This window comes from Triturus cristatus, chromosome 4_1, assembly GCF_964204655.1.
Source record: "Triturus cristatus chromosome 4_1, aTriCri1.1, whole genome shotgun sequence".
Taxonomy (NCBI): domain Eukaryota; kingdom Metazoa; phylum Chordata; class Amphibia; order Caudata; family Salamandridae; genus Triturus; species Triturus cristatus.
Window position 1 is genome coordinate 1,189,020,151 of NC_140585.1, and position 26,906 is coordinate 1,189,047,056.

Consider the following 26,906-nt stretch of genomic DNA (forward strand, 5'->3'; position numbering starts at 1 on the left):
ACTAGACACCAGAGAATTTGAAAAAATAGAGGGATGGAAGCTGCTCATCATGAACATGCACCCCACGCTGATGTACAGATAGTCTTTATGCCCACCAAGAAGAATGGGGGTGATTACCCCCAATCAACTCCCACCTGTGGGAGGGCAGAAAGCCCACTAGACACCAGGGAAATTAAAATATATGGGGCTTCCCACCATCAGCATGGTATTGCCGCGTCTCCAAAAACAAAGAAGTCAATTTTTCTACCCACTCTTTGGGGGTGGATAGAGGCAAGCACCCTCAATCTGCCCCCTGCTGGGCGGAAAGCCCACTAGACACCAGAAACTGCATTTATGCTGTATTTTATTTGGGTCAGTAGCACCCCCCCATGACATGGGCCTTTGCTTTCTCCTAACCCGGGGTCCAATAAGCTTTCTGCCCCCCGTGTGGATAGGGGTAATAATAATCAAGCTGGGGGGACAGAAAGCCTACTAGACACTAGGGATTTAAAAATGGCGCCAAAACAAACAGAAGGATGGGGTGACCTACCCTGGCATCAAGCCATAGCCAGTCCCCTGTAGGAGCAATGGCCTTTCAGCTCCCCCCCGCCCCCTCCCGATAGGAGGCTTGTCTCAATTGGGGTGGTAACACCAAATCTGCTCAATGCTGGGGTAGAAAGCCCACTAAACCCCAGGGATTTTGCATTTAGGGGCCAAAGAAAGGGCACAGACTTTGCACTCTGACATTAGGCCATACTCCCAACGAAAAGTGGATAAACCAGTATTTTGGCCTCCATGCATCACAGAGAAGGAGTTTGGCCCCAATTTGCCCCCATGGAGAAGAAAGTCCACTGGATGACAGGACTATTTTTCTTTCATAAAATAACTGGCTGAGTGTGGCCCATCCTGATATCCGGCCCGCCCTCACCCCCAAAGCCTATACAGACTTTCTGCTCCCTTACCAACTAAAACATCCCATCCCAATGGCAAGCGAGAGGATATTTTATTCTTTTGGGTATTGTTTTTACCTATGGGCCAGGAGAGTGTGGGTAAATCTTAATATTGTCCCACTTGCCATGGTGAATGGCTGCACATTTTGGGCTTGCATAGGCGGCCTTCTGGAGAAAGCTACCAGACACCAACATTTCAGAAAACTAGACGTTAAGGGGAGTCCATGGTGGTATGCCCTGCATGGATCCCATGACGTTTTTTGACCCACAATGCCATGCATAACTTTGTCTCAAATCACAAATTTACCTTGCATTTATTTGATGTAATCTTCCGAAATCCACAGGGAGCCACAACATTTCTACCTCCCAGTGTTCACCCACTTGTCCCGATAAAAACACATATGTGACTGGGCCTTATGCTCGTGACCGGAACGGATCAAATCAGGGTCGATGGAACTCACAACAGAACTCCCATTAACCTTGGTATGATCCATAACTGTTGCAGACATTTGGCCCAGCCGCACAAGTGGGTCATCGTTTTTATCGGGACAAGTGGGGGCATGCTGGGTGGTAATTTTGTGGATTTCTTCTTTTTCTGAAGTTTCTATCACAATGTACGATTTTAGCCAATGTTTGCAGGGCATTGTGAGTAAGAAAACCATGTGAGATTCACACAAGGCAAACCACAGTGGAATTCCCTGGGCTTCTCATTTTCATTATTGTGGCTGGTAGGTTTCCATGGGTAATGGCTCAGCAAGACTGCCAAATACAGCAGTTACCCCATTGCTGATCTTTCCACATAGAGAGGTAGAGCCTTTTGTGGTGGTCTCTTGGCCTACCCACACATGGTGGGTACTGATGTTATTGGGAGACGTGGGAACTCTAGGTGGTATGAAATTTGTGGATTCCCACATATTCCGTAACTTTGCTGCTCAGAAATGTGAAGAAAATATATGCTTTTAGTCAAAGTTTGAGGTTTGAAAAAGCTGTTGGGTAAGAAAACCTGCTGAGAGCCATGCAAATCACCCCACCCTGGATTCCTCTAGGTATTGTTTTAAAAAAATTACAGTTTTGCTAGGTTTCCCTAGATGCTAGCTGAGTTATGGCCCAAAATCCACAGCTACCCACTTTGCAAAAAGGTCAATTTTGAGTGGAAAAATGTGATGTGTTCATGTTGCTCTTTGGGCCCTTTCCTGTTGTGGGCTCTAGGCCTGCCCGCACAGATGAGGTATCATTTGTATCTGGAGACTTGGGGAGGAATGCTGGGTAGAAGGAAGTTTGTGGCTGTCCCCAGATTCCAGAATTTTCCATCAGAGAAAATGTATTGTTTGTTAGTCAAAGTTTGAGGTGTGCAAGGTAAAAAAAAGCTTGTGGGAACCACGCAAGTCACCCCACCCTGGATTTACCTAGGTGTTTAATTTTAAAAATATATAGGTTTGCAAGGTTTCCTTAGGTGCTGCTTGAACAAAGGCCTAAAGTCCATAGTTACACACATTGGGGGAAAAAAGGGTCATTTTTCAGAGGTAAAATGTGATGCATCCATGTTGCATTTGGTCTATTTCCTATTGTGGCACTAGGCTTCCCCCCACAGGTGAGGTACCATTTTTATCAAAAGACCTGTGGAAACATTGAATAGTAGAACATTTGTTATTATCAATTGGAGTTTGCTGCATTTGCACCTTCCAAATGTAAGCCAGTGGGTAGAAAGAATATATTTTGAAAATCACCTCTGAGTCGTCTGCTAGTATGGTTACCCACACATTTAGGGATCTAAAATAACCACTGCTCTTATACTCCAAATTCTGTGCCCTTTTCAGATTTACATAGGTTTCTTTGATACCCATTTTTCACTTTACATATTTCACTGTACTAATTGGTCTATACTTGGTACACAATAGAAAACCAGTTATTGGATCTGGGTACCTTTTTGGTTCTTGTAGAACCTACAAACCCTTTATATCATCGCAACCAGAAGGACCTAGTGGACATAATGGTATACTGCTTTTGAATCGGCTATCATGACAAAAAGATACAGATGAAAGTGTTGTCATAAATGGCCATTTTTTCCTACTCATTTTCAATATTTCTTTATTTCAACAGTTAGTTTCTTTGAGAGAACCTTGAAATCTATAGCTTTCCTGGATCACCCGTGGGTTTCACATTGGTTTCCACCACAAACTGAAGTAGGTTAAAAGCATAAAAACAGGCTAAATAGGCTACCTCTTTGAAAAATGCCAAAACTGTGGAAAACTTTTTTTTTTCTTCATTCTGCTCTGCATGTTCCTGAAAGCTGGGAAAATTATGCTTTAGCACAGTAAACTTTTTGCTCGTGTCTTGTTTCGGAAAATAGACACTTATTTGCTTAGCACTTTTTTACTATTGTTACCAGAAAATTCTAATTTTAGCTACATTTTGTCTATTTTCTGCCCCCACCAGAGAAATCCACAAACCCTTAATACCTGTAGAGTCCTGAGCATGTTGTAAAAAAAATATCCAAGGACACTAATTTGGTGTGGATGCCTTCAGTGGAAAAAGGTTATAGAGGCCTTAGCGCAAATTACCCCAAATAGCCAAAAAGGGCTCAGCACTTTGTGGGGCATGGGTAGAGCCTCAGCAGACCAAGATTAATCATGTGATGGGTTTTTATAAAGAGCCATTCAGCCTTGGAGGTTGCAGTCTCTGTTTCTCATTACATGCACCTAGTCCATCCATCTGCAAGAGAGGCAGGCTCCCAACACCTTCTCCCGTCCAACCCTGGATGTAATGAGCTTTGTAAAACTTTTCTTGCCCAGCACCCACCTAGCTCTAGAGGTGAAATACTCCGTGTGATTGTCATCCTGTGCCCATGTCCCTAGATAATCCATCCTCCAGAGGTGACAGTCTATCTTCTTGTGCTTATTCCTGAAAGAGGCCAAGTTCTGTGAACCCATTTTAGCCCAGTTATCCATCAGTCGTTACGCGTGACTGACTGTGTCCCCTGTCTGCCAGTTCTGGAGCTCTCCTGTCCTACAGGGACTGTGTGACTTTATGATACTGCCACAAATCAGGTGCATCACTCGTGGGAGTTTCTGTATCGATCATTGGCACCAGTCCTGTCCCAGAAAACAGGTGGTGAGCTTTAGATCCTTCTGCCAAACCTAGGAAAACGGTATAATAGCAGAGTGGCAGGCGCTGTATCTCTGCCTCCTATGTGCACCCTGACTGGTCATTCCTTTATGGGCCTTTCCTATTTTCAGGCTTGCAAAAATGAAGAGTATCCAGCGGGGTAATAGTCACTGCAAAGTGTTGCATGTAACAATGTATTACTATATGTGGTGCGAAGTGCCCACACCTTTTAGGTGCAAGGGTGATGCTCCTCAAAGGGTAAGGGGTTGTTGATCATGAACAGGAGTAAAACTATTTTAAAGCCTATTAGGCCTCGAAACCTTCCATGACCTCTAAGAGTAAGTGGATGATAGTGCAGAAGTGAGATTACAACTGACAGTGTTGTATAACTTAATTTAATTACATGAAATGAAGTCTCACAAGCGCCTATGACGACAGTTTTACCTTCCAGGAAGTCTATTTACTATTCTAACACCAGCCCTGCAATATTTTGGGGAAGTATATAAAGTGTGCTAAGTATTTTTAGGAAGGATTGAAAAGTAGCAATTTTGACTTGTGGGAAAATGTTGCCCTGAGGGCTGCGCTCAGACAAAAAGAAAGAGGAATACCATTTCCACCATAGCTTAATATTACTCTTATAAGATCAGCCTGAAAGTATGACCTGCTGAGTCTGCCATGCTGGAAGGATCCACACAAGGCGTTGTCACACCCTTTAGTACATATTGAGCCTGCCTTGCAGTGCTCAGAGAATAAATGATTTTAATAGATTGGAATGCTCCTTGACAAGCATGTCTCTGAAAAGTCGCTAAGTCTGAGGCAGAATCGTTCACCTGTCAGTCAATCATCCTTCCATCAGCTTTGCAGATCTTAAAAAAGATTGGTCTAGTAGTGGACTGGTTGGATATCACTTGGATGTCCAGTAGCACCACAACTTCTAGCAGCTACAAGTCACCCGTAGGAGTTTCCAAAATAAGCCCGCATGGTGATGGACACATAGTGCATATATAAATATTAATAAGAAGAAAGTTTAATTGGAAAAACACAAAGTGGTTTTTCAATACATGTTGATATAAAATTGTTGGAAGAAAAATGGAATCCACTCCAGCTGAGGTATAATGTGATTTATTATCAAAAAGGAGCCAAAAGCTCCCAAACAGCTGATCCGAAGAAATTAAATACTGTACAAATTGCGACTGAATAAACAAGGAATAATGCATTCATTTTGCCTACGACTCCAAAAGAAGCGTATCTTTGTTTGTCTGTCCCCTGTATGAAGGGCAGGTGGAGGGTTAGTGTATTAGACTAGTTCTTCTCTTGTAGAAGAGTCACAGCTTTGGGATTTGTAATCGTTTTCTTGTTTGTTTACATATTTTGTTGACCGCAAATAAATGAGTTAAATGCTAAAAGGTATCCAGTCCCTTGCTTTAAATTCTGCCGTATTTCTCATTGCTCCCTAAACATTTTAAAACGGTATCTAAGTAAAATACCAGTGCAGGGGCATTTGAGTTCTAATCCTAAAGCTATTGATCTGTTGTGACTGTACTCACAAAGAACACAGATCAGGAGGGGGAAAACCCAGAAACGATCTCTTGCCCACTAGCAACAAAGAAACAGAACATCTTTACATAACACACTTGCGTGTATGACCTTGTGGGAGGCTCACTAAGAATAAAAATGTTGAATATAACGAAAGAAGGATTAGGTATTATCTAAGTGACTATGCGCTCAAATAGACGGGTAGAAAATTAATTTAGAGAGACAGAATTTACAAACCATGCAAATCATATTATCCACCATACCACATCTAAATAATATATGAGAAACCGCTTCAGAGAATTTTAAATGAACATCAGACCTTTAGAAAGCAAAGGGCTGAATAAAATATTTGTGGGCCCTGTTAGCATGCAAACACAGATGGTAGGTGTAGGAAAGTAGGATCTTTCTGGAATAGATGCCCCCATTTTTTTGCCGGGTGTCAATGTGTTCTGACTGTAGTTCGCTGGGATCCTGCTAACCGGAACCCCAGTGCTCTCTCTACTCTAAATGTGCCTGTAAGTAATTTGTGCACCCCACAATTGGCCCACTTGTGTACCCCTGTAAGTCCCTAGTATATGGTACTAAGGTACACAGGGCATTGGTACACCAGGGGTCTCCCATGGGTTCCAGCATGTATTATATCACCCATGTAAACTGTGTCTGCAGAACTGCTATCGCAGTTTGCGTGAGATGGTGCATGCACCTGTCACTTTAAATGTAAGGTTTTCCTTATATCCTGGTCATTGCACTTTAAACCTGTAAGTCACTTCTAAGGTAGGCCCTTCAGTTCAAGGGCAGGGTGCATGGCTCTAAGTGTGGGGGTACCCCTACAAACACCGGACTCCATTATCTGGGATTTGTAAGTCTGGGGCAGCTGTTTTAAGGTATGTAGTGGACACTGGTAAGTCGAGATGTCCAACTACATAATGGCTACTCTGAACGTGGTCATGTTTGGTTTCAAACTTGTTGGAATCATGCAACCACACGGATTCCAGTGCTAGTTGCAAGATACCATGTACTGAGGGCTCGTTAGAGGACCCCCACATATCTGTGTAGCCTTGCAGGCTCTGCCGGTCAGCTGGTGTTGCTGCACACCTCAGACATTGTTCTGCCCCCCCACCCCCGCTGATGAGCTTAACTCGGGCAGGGGAAGCTGAACAAAGGATTTCCTGCAAAGAAGTGGTGTGACCTCCTCTTTTTTAGAATTGGGTATGGTGGGGTGCTTCTGAGTGCCACCAGACTGCATTGAAGGCACATTTAGTTCCTTCTTTGCACAATCCGATTTGCCCCAGTCCAGGAGTCCCTGGCTCCTACTTTGGTGCAAAGCCACACAAAGGACAGGGGAGTGTCTACCCGCAGTACAGCTCCTCCCTAGGAAGGTGCCCAGGGCTCCTCCAGGTGGTCACTTGATTCTACCATCTTAAACTTGGCCCCATGGGAGCCTCTGAATGGTTAGACCAGCTGATTAGCATCCCTAACCTCCCATGACAGGTGGGTCACCGCAGAAGATGTAATTCCCCTCTTTTAGGGTTACTTAAGGGCTCCCCTGAGGTTGGGTCCTTAGATTCGCCCCGGACTTCATCAAGACCTGTCTGAAGACACTTCTGCTGTTGGATCAAGCCAGGACCAAAGACAAGACTGCTCTTGGTGGGAAGACTCCTGCTGCAACTTTGTCTCCGTGCTCTTCCAAGTTTCTGCAACTCTGTGGCCGTGCATTCTCTGAGTCAGCAAGGACTCTGCATGCATTCAAGGAAGAAGGAATCTCCCTTGGAGTGAAGGAGTCACTTCCCTGCATCCACAGGCACATCCGTGATGACGACGACCAGTTTGCTGATTTTGCTGTCTCACGCACACCTCCCAGCTCTGACACAGAGGTAGCAGTTTGTTGACTCCCCAGAGGCCTTCCAAGTGGTGCTGAAGACTGTAATACCTCAATCAATCAGGGTTTGTAAAGCACGGCTACTCAGCTGTGAGGGTCTCAAGGCGGGGGGGAGGGCAGCGGGTCAGACTAAGTGCTGAGTTTCAAAGAAAGGGGATGGTTGGGTAACAATTGCGCAGAGTTATGAAGTATTAAGTTCAATAGATCTGGTTGCTCCAAGGATAAGGGTAATGGCCATCCACCAATTACCAGCAATGCAGACAAAGTCTTCACCGTTATACGCAAAGAAGGGGATATATCCTGAGCATATTCCACAATGATTAGATGCAGTTCCTAATAAAATGTAGACACAGATCTTCTTCTTTGTCTTCTTTATTTCTTTATATCGCTTCAACACATTCCTAGCCACCAACACGTGTTTTGTCTTTTTGTGGTGTAAGCCACAGACTTCCTCAAGGCAAATATCGCACAATGCTCCAAAATATATTGTTATGACAAAATATCCAATATTAAAACAGTCTTATTTCCGACATTCCAGGAGTACTATTAAAATCCTGATTAGCGAGACAGTAATGTATATCATCCACAGTTTCCTGTTTAACACATATCCATCTGGTCACCGTGAATTTGAAGAGAAATGCTCGGAGGGTACTCCTGCGGACTCCAGCCGACTGCCCCTTTGTTTGGACTCATGCCCAACTGCCCGATTTACTCAAGCCACCCAGGCTTCTCCAAATAACTGAGACCTCCCGTCCCAGTTTCACACGCCCGGACTCACGCCCAACTGCCCGATTCACTCCAGCCACCCTAGCTTCGACAAATTATCGAGACCTTCCATCCCGGCTCCACTCGCCCTGACCCACCCCATTCCTGCCATATCCTAACACTGCATTCTTAACAAATGTAACCTGTCCTGATGATGGCCTAACACTTCTGCAGGCCGAAACGCCGTCGACTTCCACAGCGAAACATCTGGCGCCCCTAATTATGGACACCCTACCTAATTGAACCCTTGTAATTTTGTACCATTAATTGTTTGGGTGCTCTGTATATGTAAATCATTTTTGCTTCACTTTGTTCCTTGTCGCGCCCACCACAATCGCTGTATATACCACGTCATATGTCACTAGCGTTGTCACAAAACTTCACGAGCACTTGTGCACAGTATTTTGTTGGTTACATGACATTGAATGTAACGCAGTGCCATTTTTCCCCATGTGCTTGTACATATGAAGTTTAATATGTCCAACATACCTATAAATTGAAATACAATTTCCTTACATGAACATGTTTCCCTGTGTTTCTCCCTTTTGGATTGAATCCATTGCAATTAATTGTGCTGTTTATATTTCCCCTTCAAATTATACCCTTGTTTGAGACACTGTTGTTTGTTATAGACTATCGCCCCAGTCTCCTTGTGGTCTACTGGCTACCTCCTGTAGTCTGATACTCCAAGTAACAAAAGTAAGCAGCATGCATGACCGAGAAGGAAGAGAAACATGTGAGTAGAATAAAACCAGAAGAGTGATTGTGACACTAGATGAGGAGGAGCATGCTGTTGGACTCGGAGGAGCCGCCAGATCTCGACTGGTAAGACAAAAGTCCAAGGCAAAGTTACTAACTCAGAGAAGCGCTCATCAGTAAAGTTTTCCCTTCCTTTTTGAAGGAAACTGTTGATGGAATCAGAAGAAGAATATACTTTCCTCAGCTTTTCTGTGATCATCTCATGGATGACCACCATGTTAAGCTGAATTGCCTTTTGGGTGTTTCTTCTTTTGGCATCACAAGGAAGCCCTCCCTCTGTAGATTGAAGGTCAAGGCATTACGCTTCAATATTATCCATCTAGAAACATGCGTAGACTGCTTTTTGAGGAGTCTGCAAAATGTATTTATTAAAAGAAAATAATCACAGAAACATCGGGCTGAAGTCTTCTCAGCAGCTGCTCAGGAGAGGAGCTCTCTGAGGGGAGAGTGTTGCATATAATTTGTACCTAGCTTGAGAAGTTTCTAGGATAAGATCCTGACTGTCTAGGTTTTGCTATTCTATAGATAAGTGCACCCTTTATATAATGGTAAACAGAGAAACTTGGAGCAAATGTTCATCAGAAATAGCTGCCCAGGATCGATGCTCCTGCAACAGCAATATCCAGAATTCATGCTTCAGATGTGAAGTTGCAAGCTCTCTAAAAGTGAGATGCGAGCTTCTGGTTAACAAAGATCACTTTTGCAAGTTATAAAATAAAAAAATAGCATAATTATAATTTGTCAATCCCCAGCTCTACTTTATTATTTTCTGTACAACCGTCATTAGTATTAGAAGTACCGGGTATTCATTATATCATTTAATTTCACAAGTTATTTCCTTCAGCCTTGGAAGAGTACAAAAGGCCTACAGAAGGAGCAGACTAGGACAGAAACCAGGGACAATCTTTATTCTTGCCCTTAATACCCGATACAGAAATTGAAGAAGAAAGACACTAGCAGGAAACATAAGTCCAAATTTCATCAACTTTTTTCCCCGCAACCAACCAAACGTGTTGATTCCAACCACAGATCCCACAATTCAGGGGTATGATCCAAAGTATGCAGTTCGTTTAATTGGCTAGGAGTGTTCTCAAACCTGCTGATGAATTGCCTTGGAATTATCCGAATCTTATCCAAAGAACCAATGCTAACCATATGGCCTATCACCAGCCCAGAAACAAGACTGCTGCCACCCTGAACTCCATCCACTCAGGAGCCCCATCTGACAACTGCCCCCACCACTCCTACCCCAGATGACTGAAACCAATCGACGAATCAGAGGAGAGTGGACCACTTGTCCTGTGTAGCCAGGGTCTTTTCGTTTTTGATTCCTTCATAAAAGAACCCTCATAACTATACACAGGAGCGACAGCGGCATGAACTGGGTTACCGCTTATGTGTAATAGTACAGCATCATCATCGGGTCTTTTTTTGAATATATGCTGACCTCCACCCGGAGGAAGACCAACTGGTTAAACAGTAGCGTCCAGACATAAAAATGAGGGAGGGTGTGCGAAGATTCGTATCAAGTGAATTAAAATCTCTAAATCATTGTTTCAGTTATGATTTTATTCTGGGAAGCTTGATAAGAGAAAGATAAAAATGTTCGAGTGTCGGAAAAGACCGAGTTACTGGTCTACCGTACTTATCAAATTGTGAGGGTCAACATGTTTCAGCCTTCTGTGGTAATCTAAAGGCTTTCATCAGGACCGATCTAAAGGAAGGCGCATTATGGCTCCTTATATAGTGAAGATTCTCCACTAATCTTGTTAATGTGGTCAGATCCGTTGTATCTGTACTTTGTGTAGCTCCTCGTTCCACTCGCGGCGGCCATCAGTGCACTGATGGCCGCAGCGAGTGGAACGAGGAGCTACACAAAGTGATGAAAGCCTTTAGATTACCACAGAAGGCTGAAACATGTTGACCCTCACAATTTGATAAGTACGGTAGACCAGTAACTCGGTCTTTTCCCGCACTCGAACATTTTTATCTTTCTCTTATCAAGCTTCCCAGAATAAAATCATAACTGAAACAATGATTTAGAGATTTTAATTCACTTGATACGAATCTTCGCACACCCTCCCTCATGTTTATGTCTGGACGCTACTGTTTAACCAGTTGGTCTTCCTCCGGGTGGAGGTCAGCATACATTCAAAAAAAGACCCGATGATGATGCTGTACTATTACACATAAGCGGTAACCCAGTTCATGCCGCTGTCGCTCCTGTGTATAGTTATGAGGGTTCTTTTATGAAGGAATCAAAAACGAAAAGACCCTGGCTACACAGGACAAGTGGTCCACTCTCCTCTGATTCTTTGCATTTAACATAAGGAAGCCGAATGGACCACAGCTTCTTCTTCCCTCCCCATTGATTATTTGCAACCAATCAACACCATACTCACACCCATGCTAAGTGACTCCCTCTTCTGCGACCTTCCCAGATGCTTGGAAACACCCAACTGGCCTCCCATTGCTGAAGAAACCGTCCACGGACCCTTCAACACACTCTTCAACAACAGACTGCTTTTTCTGTTACCATTCCTGGTCAACATCTTAGAGTACATTATCAACAGACACCTCACCAAATACTGACCACCAATTTCATGACATCACTCTCTCTGTTTCCAGACCCAACCACACCACAGCAGAGAAACTGCCCACATCACGTGCATGACATCTGCACGACATCCCACTCATACAGAAAAACAGATCTATTAGTCAAGTCTTCTACATTGCTCCAAAAGTGTGGAACAGCCTGTTGCACCACATAGGAGCCTCCTCACTCCTTGAATTCTCCAAGAAGCTGAAGACAAGACTTTTTAATTACACACAGTAGGTCCTATATTTGGCTAGACTTGCACCTGCTCAGTGCCCAGAAAACCTCCTGGGTGATATTGTGCTCTACAAATCTGCATAACATAACATCTGGAATGTACAAGCAACTTGCAGTTCCTGTAATGACACATAAACCATGCTTAGTTACATGCACACATTCTAAAGTCTTTGTGTTCCTGGGAGTTCTTTGGGTGGTCACTTCAATGTTAATGCCTTCCAGACCGTCTACGGTGGTGTTGGCTACCAACTGTAGGACCATTCATGTTTACTTTAATAAGAGGCCTTTGCCCTAGTGCTTTTCTTTTTCCTTTTAGATAGAAGGGGATGAAATACAATGTGTCAGATAGCATGCTCACATATTCAGATTAAGGGAAACTGGTCCAGTCTCTGGGAAACATGTGTAGTAAATTCCAGTGCAGTCTGGTGGACATTTTCAGGTGTACTCCCAAAAAAGAAACTGTTCTGGGCAAGTCAATTGAAAACATATTCTGCAGGCTTGAGGGACCTGTTTTGTAGACGGCTTTATGAATATGCAATAGCATTTAAAATTGAATTCCTTTGGTCACCGACAGTCAGTGAAGATCAGAAAATGTGATAATAAAATGGCATTCCATGATCAAGTTATCTCTGTGGTTGGTGTCTGCTTTGGCATCATACACATGGCAAAATAATTCCTGCACTTTTTCATTTCCTACTAAGATTACTGTGATACTGGACCTGGTGATGTCCAGATTGGACTACGCCAACGCAATATATGCTGGCCTACCAAAGTATCTTTTGAATAGACTCTAACAACAAATGTGAGTGAGAGCAACCCTTCAAACAAAAGGGACAGGGTTAGAACCACTAACAAACAGGAAAAGGTCCCTCTTGTGTCTAATGTATGTTTGATTACCTTCAACTTTTCACACAACATATATTCAACAATACTCTTTCATCCTGTCAATAATACGATGAGACCTGTTAATTGCAAAGATATCTGTCCTTTTATTAAAAATACAATTCTTGTTCTCTGGTAAAATCACATAAAAACAATATCAACAATTCATAGCTAAAAATAATCATGAAAATATCAAAAGAAGAGAGTGAAAAAGAGGGATTGTCAACCGTTATTGCATATGGACAAATCACTAAATGTTTTTGAATAGACTCCAGACTGTTCAGAATGCGGTAGCTTGATTGGTTTTTGGTCTCCCAAGATGTGAACATATCTCTAGGCATTTGCATAATGTGCACTGGCTTCCCACTGAAAAATGTATTCTTTTTAACTAGGCTCTCTTAATGCATAGAGCTCAATCAGTCTGGACCTGACCCTGCCAGGACTGTCTTTTACAGCCCAGGAGCTTCACGCTCATCCAATAATCATCTGGCCAGCATTCCTAGAGTTAGTCTGGCTATACAGATGTCGCTCCTTTTCTTTTTTGGGCCCAGTTGCGTGGAACATGCTCCTTCTAGACTTGTGTCAAACAAAGGTTGAAGCTGCTTTTATGAAAAAGCTCAAGGCTGGCTTTTCTCACAGTAATTGGAATTTTCTTCCATTTTTTTCTCAGAATGTACAGCACCGGGACGCTCATGAGTAGCCAAGCGCTCTATAAAACTCTTCACTATCACTACCTGTCTACTACCCTCACCTGGTTTAGCCCGACAGTTGAGCAGGTTTCTGGGTTGTGGCCGCTGTTGTATGTTAACAGCTGCTTGGAGCCACAGGTGGACCAATGCAGGTTAGCCACTCCAAGGAGTACGAATGCTCCTCAGTCAGAGGTACTACCCTTCCACATACACCCTCTTTAAAATAAAGCACCAATGAATTGCAACTGGTTTGGGAGTGACTGGCTTTTTAAGAGGCTGCAACAGGGAATGCAATAGATTTTGCAATCTTAAATATGGCTTTGCTAAAGTGCTTAGCTGACGCAGTTTTAGTTGCGTAAAAGGCCGATTTAGCACGTTTCATCTCTGTGTGGTATTACTAAACGCTGGCTGCAGAAGCTTCTTTGTCTACCCTTGTTCAAGAAGAGTGCTATTTCCTTACCAACTGGCATTCTCGTAATGTTAAAAGGCTGGGATTGAACCAAGGGGCGTGACTTGTTCAAACGTTTATGCAATTTTTTGGGGGGAGGATCCAAGACTTCTAAAGTTGATGTAATCCGTGTTAGAAAAAGATTTAAATTTGCTAATACATTCCCCGTAAAAGATGGTGGATGAGCTGCCAAGAGAGAAATACATGCATGGTCAATCACACAATGCCAAAACCTGATTACTTTTATTAACCAAAGAAATAGAATAGCCAGATGGTCCTAGCAAGGTAAAAGTAAAGGAGCCTCTCAGAGAAGATTCTCTACATTGGTAAATATTGAGTCTAACCTATTCCCTGATAGAGGAGTCTCTTGGTTAACTAATTGAGTGAACCGAAAAGCTACCAGGTTTTCCCGGAGTAAACACGCTGGGCTGTCGGAGCTCAGCAGCGAAATGGATGCAGCAATGCAAGTCAGTGCTTTGTCCTTCCCAGAGTATGGGATTTGCAGAAATCTGTTTTCATAATAAATTGATCTTCTATTTCTGGATAGAGTGGTGAGCATTGTCGCATTGCACTTCTCTGGCTCAATATCTGCCCACACCAGTGTATAGCCACATGACAAAACAAATAAGCAAACTTGATGGCATGAGGTATTTAAACAGTTACAATATGGTGTAGGTTGTAGTTGTGGATAGGGACAGTTCCAACTAATTGGGTCTGTCTTCTGCAGGATCGATTTTCTTTGTTGGTGATGAATAGCGCTTTTAAATGACCGTACCACCTTGGGTGAAGCAATGACATGCTCTGGGGCACCTTGATGTGTTGGCGGAGAAGCTTGAACCTGAAAATGGAATCTGTTGAGACAGCAAATCCATTAGTTGCATTCATTCAGTATCACTATCAGTCAAGTGTGTATTTAAGAAAGCAGAAGACCTAGAAGTAACAGTAGGGGATCAAAGGCCTGTCCATTAGTATTTCACGAGCACTCTGTTGGTAGGGGTGGCTCTTATTGACATAAGGGCAAGGAATCGGGCCTTTTGAGCCATGCTTTAAAACATGTTTATAATGTTTTCAATGTTCCATTGTATTGTTGTACATGTTCACATGTCTGATGGTGAAAAGCACAATGACAATATTGCGGAACACGTAGAGATTTAGTTTTGGGCCTATAGATGTCAAGGAAGATTCTACCTTTGTCAATCCCAACCTTGAGGGAATATTTCGAACTCTCAATGAAGTCCAGAGTCAGTCTGTTTACCACCACAGAGGTGTCTTCCCTAAGTCAAGGAACAATATCTATCTATCCTGAAACCTTACATCCTACAACGAGTACTTGTTGAGATTAGAAAAAAGAAAAGCGCAGTATCGGAATAAAGTCTATCACAATGTACACAAACTGTCCCCATGTGGCAGGGAAGACACTGGTGGTCTTGACACATTACCAAGATGAAATGCTTAGCAAGTGTGAGAAAGTGGCTCTGTATATACTGTTCCCAAATAGGTACAGGGTGTACAGAGTCCACAGTCCCCAAAGGTTTGGCAGAGGCTAAAGTTAGATATAACCTTACTCTCTAAAGTTGTAGCTTGGTCGAGCAGTAAGGCAGTATCAGAGGACAGTGTAAAGCATTTGTTGCACACACTCAGCCAGCAAATGGTCTCACACACTCAATAACTGAACTCTAGGCCAATGGTTTATATATAAAAAATATATGCTTATTTTATTTTAGAACCAACAATAGGTATTAAAATATACTTTCTCAGAATGAGATGCTTTATATAAATACTTTTGCAATATGCAATTGACTTTTGTAGAAAGTTACAAGTGGTTGCAATAGGCAACACAATTCTAAACACAATAATGCATTGAGTTAAATGGAAGTTTCAAGTTATTTGTCACAGATTACTTTTAGTATTACTTTTGGAATTCCAGGACTGGATCCTAGATTCAGTCCTGGGTCAGTACTTGGAACCAAGTGATAAAAGTTGACTTAATTACTGTGATGATTTTTAGACCATATTTTAAAATATTTTAAAAGTTGACAGAAAATATTTCATAGAAAACAGTCAATGATTCCCTATGGCAGAAAATTCAAGTTGCAGGTATAGTATGTTCTCGTTACTTTTGTAACCCGGTACTGGGTGCCTAGACTCAGTACTGGGACCTTTATCCAAAACCGGTAAGTAATTACGTTTTCAGATATTATACGATTTTTAAAGAATATTTGTAGTTTGCAGAAATTGACAGAAGAAATTTCACAGAAAACAGTCAATGATTTCCTATGGGAGAAAATTGGGCTGCTGATAAGTACAGTTGTAAGTCGTTTTCAGAGTCAGAGCTGGGCACCAAGATCCAGCACTGGGAGCTCACCTAGAGCAGGTGAGTATTTTCGTTTTCGTTACTCGGCTGATTTTTGGTGAATATTTTAAGTTTTGAAAAGTCCTCACTTAAAAGAAATTTCAGGTAAAGCCAGTCCATGTTACCCTATGGAGAAAATTGAGTTATCGGTTTAAAGGTAAGTACTCGACTGGTAGAGTTAAGGTTCTGGGCATAGACTCAGGGGTCTCCCAGGGTCAGGTAGGTAAAGTTGGTTTACCCTCGGCGGCACAAGGGCGGCCGGGTGCAGAGAGATTTAGGCCCAATGTTATCCTATGAGAGGTAGGGGGGCCTTGGTTGGTTGGTGGCTGCTGACTAGCAGGCCACGTGGCTGTGGGAGCTGGGCTCCTGGTCACTTACTCAGGGCAAGTGGGGAAGTAGATAGGTGTAGAGGTTGCACTGCCAGGGCCACTCGGGCGGCTGGGTGCAGGGTGCTTTTGAGCCTTTGGGCACTCAATTGATTTCAATGGGAAATCTCCGGTTTAGAAAACTACTGCAAACTCGGAGACGAAGATTCTTCAGGTGCCACCACCACTTCGAGAGGTAAGTTGGGTAGTTGGAGGATAGGTAGGTACCCCGGGATTGGGCACAGGGGGCCGTGGGGCCCCGGATGCAGGGGTGCCTTTTGGTGTCGGGAAATCTTACCCTCTGTTGATCGCGGTTGGGGGGGCACCTGGTTCTGAGGCTGCAGGCTTCTTCAGGAGTGTCGAGGGAGGTCCTTGGGTGCCGGACTCAGGGTCACAGTTGCCGTGGGGTCGTCCTCGTGGTCTTTGATCACTCCAACACAGGCCAGGCTTGGCGGGTGCAGAGTGTGCTGGGTTTGCGGTTCCGTGGTGCTGCCAGGGATTAGAAGTAGGTTTTGAGTAGAGCCTCTACTCATGGGAGTCCCAGTGGGCTTAGAGTCAAAAGGTAGCCAGGTCCTCCGGGATTTGTGAGGTTGCTGGCCACAAGAGATGCCGGGTTGGAGCAGGAGCAGGTTCGAGGGTCGACAGGCCGGTAGGGCTGGGGCCAAAGCAGTTGGTGTCTTCCTCTTCTTAGCAGCTGAAGGGCAGGTCTTCTTTCTTCTAGCTCTTCTTCGGATTTTGGAATCTGGAATCTGGGGAAGGAAGGTTCAGGGTGCCCCTAAATACTAGATTTAGGGGCGTTAGAAGTAGGTGAAGGGCAGGGACCAATGGGTTCCTGTCCTGGGGTGGGTACACCCCCTATCCTGCCTCTCTCCTGTGGGAGGGGGGCAGTAGCCTAGTCCTGATTGGGCAGGGCTTCCCATCTTCAAGATGGCGAAAGCCCAGAGATTTGCTTCACTTCGCCTCCCCCACCTGAGGGGTGGGGTTGGCAGGCTGGCACATCCCCTGTCCTTATTTGGGGTTTCCGGCCAAGCTTTCCGCCAGAGTGGGGGGTTGCAGTGGCCTGGGGAAGCTCACAGAGGCGGCATGCCTTTGAAGCTTCCCCCTGCCCATCCTGGGGGAGGAAATTTAGCACCTCGCCCAGGATGGGCATTGTTGCAGACCCAGGAGAGCAGGGGCTCTCCTACCCAGGGGTCCAGCAACATGTCTGCTGTGTGGCAGCCTAGGCAGCCTCAGAACAGACGTGGATTGTAGGTTAGGTTTCAGGGGGCATCTCTAAGATGCCCTCTGGGGTGCTTGGTACATTAAATCCCACAATGGCATCAGAGTGGGTTTAATGTGCTGAGAAGTTTGATACCAAACTTCTCAGTCTTCAGTTGCCATTATGGTGCTGTGGAGTTCGTTTGTCGAGCTCCCAGCACCATATACTCTTAAATGGCAGCACTGCACTTACAGTGCCCAGGAATGGGCCTGGGTACTGTAGGGGCACAGGGCTCCTGCTCCTGTGCCCACACCATTGGCATAGGGCACCCAGCTAGAGGGGTGGCTGATGTATGCCATGGCAGTGTAGGTGGTGGGCATGGCACACAGGGATGTGTGCCATGTCGACTCTTTGTTTTGTCTTGTACCCAGACACTCCGCCTGCAAGGGCAGTGTGTGTGTGTGTGTGTGTGTGTGTGTGTGTGTGTGTAATGTTGCAGGGCCACTAAGGGTGGCACAATGAGTGCTGCAGCCCTTAGAGGCCTTCCCTGGTCACAGGGCCCTGGGTACCTAGGGTACCATTTACCAGGGGCGGACATGTGGCCAGGGTTTGCCAATTTGGGTTTTGGGTTTTAGGGAAGGAACATAGGCCCTGGGCACCTGATTGGCAGGAGTCCAGGGCACACTCAGTCAAAGTACATTCAGCATAATGTGGGGGCATCCCATGCAAGAAAGATGGCACTTTCTCACAGCAAGTAGCACAGGAATGAGTGTTCTGAGTTATAGATGAAAAATATGGAGCAAACTAACAAGTGTTAGCAGCAAGTACCATTCCATCTTTACTAACAGGATCATTAAGGTGATGCAAGCAAGATTAGGAAAAAAGATTCCTGGGCTAAAATGTTACCATCTTTGGATCTCTTGAGGCCAGCCTGATGCAGGAGGCATTCACAACTTTTCCAGGCTTCTTTTTTACTCTCGTGCCTTTTCTTGCTAGGCAGCGAGGTATCATAGAGCGAGCATAAGTAGTTTAGGGTTAAGAGAGAAAGACAGTATGACACTAAACTCTGGTGACAAAGCAACGTGTTTAGCAGGAGAATGTGCAAAAACATTCCCTCAGGAAACATTGTCCTGCAATCGACTACTGGCAGTATATCTTTCCTCAGTAACGTTGCAAATCCTCATGCAAATTTTTGTATTAGGTGCCTTTTTTATCAGGGTACTAGCAGACACGTGGAAACCTGTTTGTAACCACAATATCCCAAAGTCATGCTATCCCTCAAGTGCATTCTTGGAATCTGTGATGGTAGTTATGCTCTGATGCCAGCACTTCTAAAGACAGGCTCATCCACTTTAGCTGATTACAACTAAAGAAGACATCTAAATTCAATGACTTTATCTTGCATACATACAGCCTATTAAGCAACTAGCTTCCCAAAATTATACCGAAGCCAGGAGCCATAGCATAGAACACCGTGTTCCAGCTTACAAATATATTATCTTTAATATCGGTTGGGGACTTGATGAGTAGTGGTTACCAAACGGTGATGGGGTTTGTTCTCTTTGGAGGCAGCATGATTTTGCAAGAGGCAGTTTTCAAGTGTAACATGTTGCAGACAATATATTTCTGATTTGGACAGTCTTGACATGGACGCATTTAGTGCAACATCCGAATGGGGGTACAGGAACTGTGAGCAGGGAGTTTAACACAATATTGTTTAACACTATATCCAATTGGAAAAGCAGTTGCAGCCACCCCTGTATGCAAATATCGATGCAATCCATCATCGATAGTCTAATGCATGAATTAAAACTGAAAGGTCTTGTGTTACTCTGTCCTTGTCTTACCACTTCAGTGCTCTTTTTCATAACGCTACCTGATGAAAGGCTCATAATAATCCGTCCATCTCAGTGTAGGGTGCTGACGACTAGGCAGTCTTTAAAACGACAGAAGCATTTTCTGCTTCATAACACCCAGTCAAAAGTATGTAGGTATACATTCTAGTGAGATCCCGCAGAGGATTTTCAATATCGGCTTAACCTAAAATGCTCTATCAAGAACAACCAGATATTCATAGAAAAGTAGTCATTTGGGCCACAGTGGGGTGACAAGAAAACTTGAGATTTTCATGATTGTGATCTGCAGATAGGTTTCTGTTAATTAGGATAGGCCCAGACACACATTAGGTACTGTTTTAGGGGTAGAAATTATGGGACTTTGCTCTTCATTGCAATCTAGAACTTTCTGTTACAGAAATGTGAGGTGTTCCATTTTGTGATCTAAAATTTGACATTTACAGGATAAAGTGAGAAAGAAATAGTGATGGGATATACACAAGCCACACCTGCCGGTCCCTCTTGTGTGTAGTTTCCAGAAGAGACTGGGGTTTGTAGATTTGCTAGGTTCCTGCCCACCTGGGTCCCAACTACCTCAGCTACATATCTGACAAAATCAACCAAATTCGAAGGTAATTGTGCTTTGCATGGTTTCTTAGGCCTTTCTGTCATGGATGATACACCCACCGACAATTGAAGGGTACCATTTTTAATCAGGAAAAGTTACACTTGAAAATGTCCCATGAATTTTTCTAGATGTTGGCTTGCTATTGAAAGTTAGTAGCTGCAAAAACACTTTTCAAAAACCTTCCTCAGAACTTACCTGGCGTCATGGCTGTTCCATAATTCGTATGGGTTCTAATGGTGCACGTGCTCTGTCAGATTCTTGGGGACATTTGAAAAACTATACTGTTTTTATTCACCACATATTTTTATTAATTGGAGTTTTGGTTATCAAGGAATGAATAATCAGTAAACTGTGGCAAAACATAGTAAACCATAGCTCAATTGTTGGCTGTGGGTATGGTGGACTTTTTGAACAAACTATAAACTCTCTACATGTTTATACAGGAGAGTAACCAGAAAATAAAAGTACCCCCCCCTACTTTGTACCCAAGCTCTGATGGCACCAAGCAAGAGAAACGCGAGTCTGACACTCCCCAGAAAATCACCCTAGTCTATTCAATCCGAGACGATTTGTTCACCCTTTTACCCTTCCATCCACCTGCTGATAACAACCTTTTCACCTTTATAATTTATCACCAATTCATTCTTTCATCCATCATCCAATCTTTCACTATTCCATCCAGCTTGGTGATCAATTCTTTACAGAAGGTATACATTTAAATAATTTATAGCTTTGGTTAAGGTTAAAAGTCGAATTGACTAGTATACGGTGAAGTGTGACACAATGAGAGTTGAAATAATGATACCTGTTTATGGGCCTATTTCAGACGTTTCACTCAACACAAGAAAATACAGAAATATGGGGAAAGAAAGTAACGCATTATCTTATAAAATTCTCTGGAAATTGAGTAAATGTTCTATGTGAAATATTGAATGATATTAATGTTATCAGCCTTCCATGAACAAAAGAGACTTCTAGTTTGAGGTGTAATGAAAATTTCCTTAAGCGTTCTGTTTTTGCCTTCTTTGTGGAATGACTATGATTCTGATCCAGCGGAAGGCCAAGGTTGAACATTTCACAAAACCGAATATTTCAATGGGGCCCATACACATATACCCAAGTGTTCATTCGCACTCCCTGGCCAAAAACCGCTGGGGGGGTCAAGTTTTATAATTCGCCTAAGTTCTGATTAGTTAGCTCCCTGTGAACACAAAAAAGTTTGAAAATAAAACACAATGCCTAACTAATCTTCACAAATCCACACTCTTTCCTCTGGTCGATGGACCATTAGTTGTTAGTTGATGGTGATATTAACAACTATTTAACTAATCCACAGAACTCAGTGAAATAACCACAGACATCAGGGTAAGATTCATAAGCTTTATCTAAGATTTGAGTCATAAATCGAACGCTCATTAATACTGATTCACAATGCAAACTCCATCATTCTTTACATGGGAGAGAACAACTTATTTAGCAAATACATTCATTGACATCCCTCTCTTACTCTCTCCCCCTCCTCGATGTGCTTCTGGAATCTTCGAATCTAATCAGGCTGTCATTTGCATCTGAATCTTCCCAGTCTGCTCTCTCTTCTTTTCGTCGAGCAGCTCTCACCTCTCTTTATCTCAGCATCAATTTGTGTCTAATTAATTTAAGTCACTCTAGTTATATAGTCTTTATTTCTACATGTCCCACCCTCAAAAGTTGCAAATATTGATGGAATACGATTGGACGGGGTCAGGGGAGTTTTCATCACACCATGCTGACATATTCATTTTTATTGAAGTACTATTGTCTTGCAAACCCTTCCCCTCATTGATGGTTTTCTCTTCCCATACATATATTGTTGCAAATGTAATAATTTCATTCAATACAGGTACATGGATGAGTGATACACACCTTCTTTTTCCCACATCTTCTGTTCTTGATGTCTGGTAGCTGTTCAGCACTTTGGTCATCGGATCATCTCACGTACTCACTGAGCATGTGCAACTCCTTTCACCCGTAGCCATCTTTTCTTTTTGTTATTGGTTTAAACAGGCCCAAATTCACTCCATTAATAAAAGAATCATAAACCAATGTTATTTTCTTAATGATGTAATTCTCACTGCTCACCACCCACTTCTACTCTATCCCATGTTATTATTTCTCTGAGCAAAAGCATTAGCAACAATAGCTTTTCTTTTAAGTTCAAGCAAGCATATGCCGGGCATGTGGTACCTCACGACCACATGTTAGTAGTTCTTCCGCATGCTTGAGAGTTTTTCCTTCTCAAAGCGGGCTAGTCACGATATCTCTACGGAATTCTGGTTTGCACATGCGCAAATCGTTTTTCTGTTTAAAAGCGGGTTTTAGTTGCGTAGCATTTTATTCCACATTAATTAAGCATGCCTAAAGCTTTTCTCCAATTGGTCGATGACTGGTGCGTATTAGTCTCGTCTTATCTACAGTTTTAGCAGTTAGAAAGAGTGAAGGATTTTCATTTTCTTGAATCCTTGCTCCATCAATCCCCCCGATGGCATTTTTGAGCCATCATAAAATACCCATCATTACCAAGTGCCAACTTTGACTTATTCTAATTTTTAGTGTCTTCTTCCCTTTCTACAAATTCTCCATTTCCTCTTTCATGTCTAATTCTTTCATCTCATCATATAGACTTCCTTTTATTTCCTCCAATTCAATCTCTTCCCTTTTTCTCTTTCTTCCCATTCTTTTATTCTTTATTTCATTCTGGTTTTACCCTTGCAACACCTATATGTCATCACTATCATCAGGATTATTGTCACTACTCAGATTATAGGAATTAGTATTTTTCCTAATAGACTACTCCCAAAAGTAGTAAACCAACTACATATAGCGGAAATAATTGTACTTTGTCTTTCCCAAACACCGTCAACCTCTAGTTGGGTCAAATCTTCATGAATCTTTGTAAAACTCTTAATATATCCTTCAATACCTTTACTTTTGTCTGGGATATATGTACAGCACTTCTGAATTTTTAACATGCCACAGACTCCACCCTCTTTTACCAATAATATATCCAGGGCAAGTCGATTTTGAAAAACCATAGACCTAATTGCAACCATTTCGGTATTAATCAAGAATCCTCCAGCAGTATCTGTTAATAGACGATCAACTACTGTTGACAATTTACGTATTTTCTGTGAATTTGGTACGACTCCAACTGACGGTATTGGTGCACTAAATATATCACCTACTATTTCTGAAAAACTTGCTCTCTTACTTCGTTTTAGTCCTTGGCTTACTACATCCATTTCATTGTTCTTTGTTATGTGGTATACCTTCGGAAATACTATTGAAAATAACAACTACCATACCATCGTGTAGGTAACTTATAATAGGCATTTTTACGACACATGTAATAAATTCCCCGGAATACAGTATCAGTTCCACCTTTTAGTCCCCATCCCCCCATGATTAAGAAGGTATGTTCACATTCACTAAACCAATGAAAAAGTTGTTTTAGTCTGTTTTTAGTCTATGCAAACAATTTCCTCAGTTTTGACAAGTCTATTGACATTGCATCATGAGTCTCGCCTTTCTTATAGTCCCCTTCCTTATTAGCCCATGGCAGTACATGTGACTTCTGTTCAACAGCCTTCTTTTGAAAATCCTGGCTTCTCTCCTCTCCTAAACTTAGAAAATCTTTTTCTTCATCACGCAAAATGTTGGTTAGATTATTCTTATGAGCATATGTTATGTCTATTGAGTTTGTTGGTACGAAGAACTCGCCCATGAATTCTGCATCTTCACTACTAAGCACTAGGTTCATGTTTCTTCGAATGGGGATTTCTGAAAATACTAAATCCATATTTGAATAATAATACTGCAACTTGCCTGTTACATGGAACAAACTGGACACAACATTACATGACACACCATATGTTAAAGGAAGATAGTGATATGTCACGCCTTCCGAGACGGACAAACGTACATGCAGACATAGCAATCCCTCACATCCATTGTGTCCACGTATTCGAAAAGAAGTTTAGTAAATACATTTAATGACAAATCACTATTCCATTTGTCGTGATGATACATGTTCTCATCCATTTGCTCTAAATTAGTAGTCGTGGTTCCTTTAGTAACTGCATTCACTCGATCACTTGTATTGGTGTTATTTCTATTATTAGTTACCATTAGAACAAGTATCGCAACAGTTAGCAATAACCACACGGACATTAGTATTAAAACACTGCACAAACAAAATGTAATACATCTTTGTTTTAGACTAGATTTTGAACGTTCAGTCACTTCCATTTCTGCCATTTTAGTATTCTAAAATTATTCAATGTCTAAATTATTTCTTCTAAAATCTGAAATTGTATTAAAAAATAAAAATCTTTGTGTGATACCACACTTTAAGAGCTTTTCGTCTCTGCCCCTTTTTTTCTGTTTGAATGTTTATTTAAGAATTTTTTAGTCACAGATAACAGAAACAAAAAAGCATACATAGCACAGAGAAGAGAAAAAGAAAAAACAAGAGCAAAAATAAAAAGAGATAGGCGGAGAATATCGAGCATCAAAACAATGAAAAATAGCATATACAGAATAATCATGAACATAGCATTTGTCCAATCCCAATTGGGAATACCTATAGGTGGGTTTAACGATAATCCATGACAGAAATAAACACAGGAACAATGAAGCAGTTAGTCCCACTGAAGGCTTGACCAGACCCTCCCGAATTTCACCCTTGAACGTAGACCCCGAGCTTTAGCTACCGCCAACTCCATTTCATAAACTCTCCTCAATAATAACCAAAAATCAGTAATCTTGGGACACAATGCGTCAATCCAAGCCCTAGCATTACACAGCCGGGCAGTGATAAGAATGACTGAGATTAATAAAATAGATAAATAGCCTGAGTCTGCTACTAGCCCCAAGACTATTTCTTTCTCAGTTAATTGAATCTCCTTGCCGGCTAACCTACTCAACACACATGTGACATCATACCAAAACATAGTTAATCGAGGACACGTGACAAACATGTCTGAGATCAGCAGCATACTCATTACATTTAGGGCAGTATGACTTCGATGAGACCTGCAAAGAAGTCCATTTTGAGATGACCTGTGGGGTATAATATAGCATAAACATGGTACGATGTTGTTGCAGCTTTAAATTAATTGAGGTAACAGCAGAGTTAATTATAGCCATTGAGTCAACAACTTCTTCTATATTAATTTCCATAGCAAACATGCGAGTAAGTTTAGCTGCAATCTGTGATCCATCATTTCCACTTACAGACCGACAACTCTGGTATATTTTCCCAATCTGACCCTGGCCAGAAGTCATGAAGATAGCCCGCAGTAGCTCTGAAGTACAAGGGAGGGCAGATAGGCCCTTCCCTTGTATACAATAATCCCTGATTTGCAGGTACTTCAAAAAAGAATTGTGAGGTAGCCCAAATTCCTCTTTTAAAGAGGAAAATGACCTAAAACCACGTACATCACACAGCTGCCCTAACCATGTTATTCCACACTGTTGCCACATCCTACATACCGAGTCCGAAAATATGGCCGGGAACCTAGGATTGTCCCACCAAAAAATTAATTCATGTAGATCTGGTACGGCAAAAATTTTACCGATATCTTGCCAGATACGATAAATGTGTCTAACTATCTTAAAACGAACTCTCTTGAAGTAATTAGGGTCCGACATATAGTATGAAAGAAACCCAGTGGTTGGACCATATGCGAGCTGGTACGCAAGCCATGTTTTGACCACATTAGGTCCCAAAAGTAAACTCTGAATACGATTCAGAAAGGCTGACCAGAAATAAGTCTTAAAATCAGGGAGAAGGAAGCCGCCTTGCTCGTATGTCAGCTTTATATATTTAAGAGCTCTTCTGGCTCTTCGATAGCCCCAAATAAAACTTCCGATAACAGAATCAAGCCATTTAAAAAAAGACATTGGAACTCTTAAAGGAATAGAACGAAACAAATAGAGAAATTTAGGCAGAATGTTCATTTTCACAATATTGCATCTCCCAATGATGGTCAGAGGCAGCCTATGCCACCTACGCAGGTCAGCTGTGACTTTTTTGAGTAATGGTTCATAATTCAAGGCCATAAAGTCCTCAGTGCGACCACTAATACAGACACCAAGATAGATAGCGAAGGTAGTTATACCTAGGTGGGGTACTGCGAGCGCTGGCACGTAATTAAGGATAGACTGTGTTTTCTTTATATTAAGCTTATAGCCAGAAAAGGCACCAAAAAGTTGTGCCTCATGTGTTAGTACGGCTATGGCCACCTCGGGCCTGGTAGTGAACACAGCAATACCATCTGCATAGGCAGTGACTTTTAACGATAGCATAGTGCACCATAGAAGCCCCCAAGCTACTCGGCCAAAGGCCTTCTCGGCGTCCAGCATTAGCATGCCGATCCGCTGACCCAAGTGACCAGCAACATCAAAAGCTGCAAAGGCAAGTATTTATGTGTTACCGTGTCCCTTCCGGGGCCAAAGCTGTGCTGTTCTTCTGAGACCAATAGGTGTATAAATGGGGCAAGACGAGAAGCAAGAAGCTTGGAAAATATTTTTGCATCCGTGTTAATAAGAGATATCGGTCGATATTACCCTAAGTCTTCTACAAGTTTGCCCTTTTTGGGGAAGACCACAATATTAGTTCTATTCCATGAAGGATGCGTGTCCCCTCCCTGTAGTATGTCGTTA

The 26,906-nt window shown here is 42.5% G+C and overlaps 1 protein-coding gene across 1 annotated transcript in view; it reads left to right on the top strand.

The window, feature by feature from the left end:
* The first annotated feature begins 8,909 nt into the window (after positions 1-8,909).
* ZGLP1 (zinc finger GATA like protein 1) overlaps positions 8,910-26,906 on the top strand; it is a 160,221-nt gene continuing 142,224 nt past the window's right edge. The window contains exon 1 of the mRNA XM_085650723.1: positions 8,910-9,039. Within this exon, the coding sequence (XP_085506849.1) occupies positions 8,990-9,039 (50 nt within the window). The 5' untranslated portion in view covers positions 8,910-8,989. The remainder of the gene's footprint in view (positions 9,040-26,906) is intronic.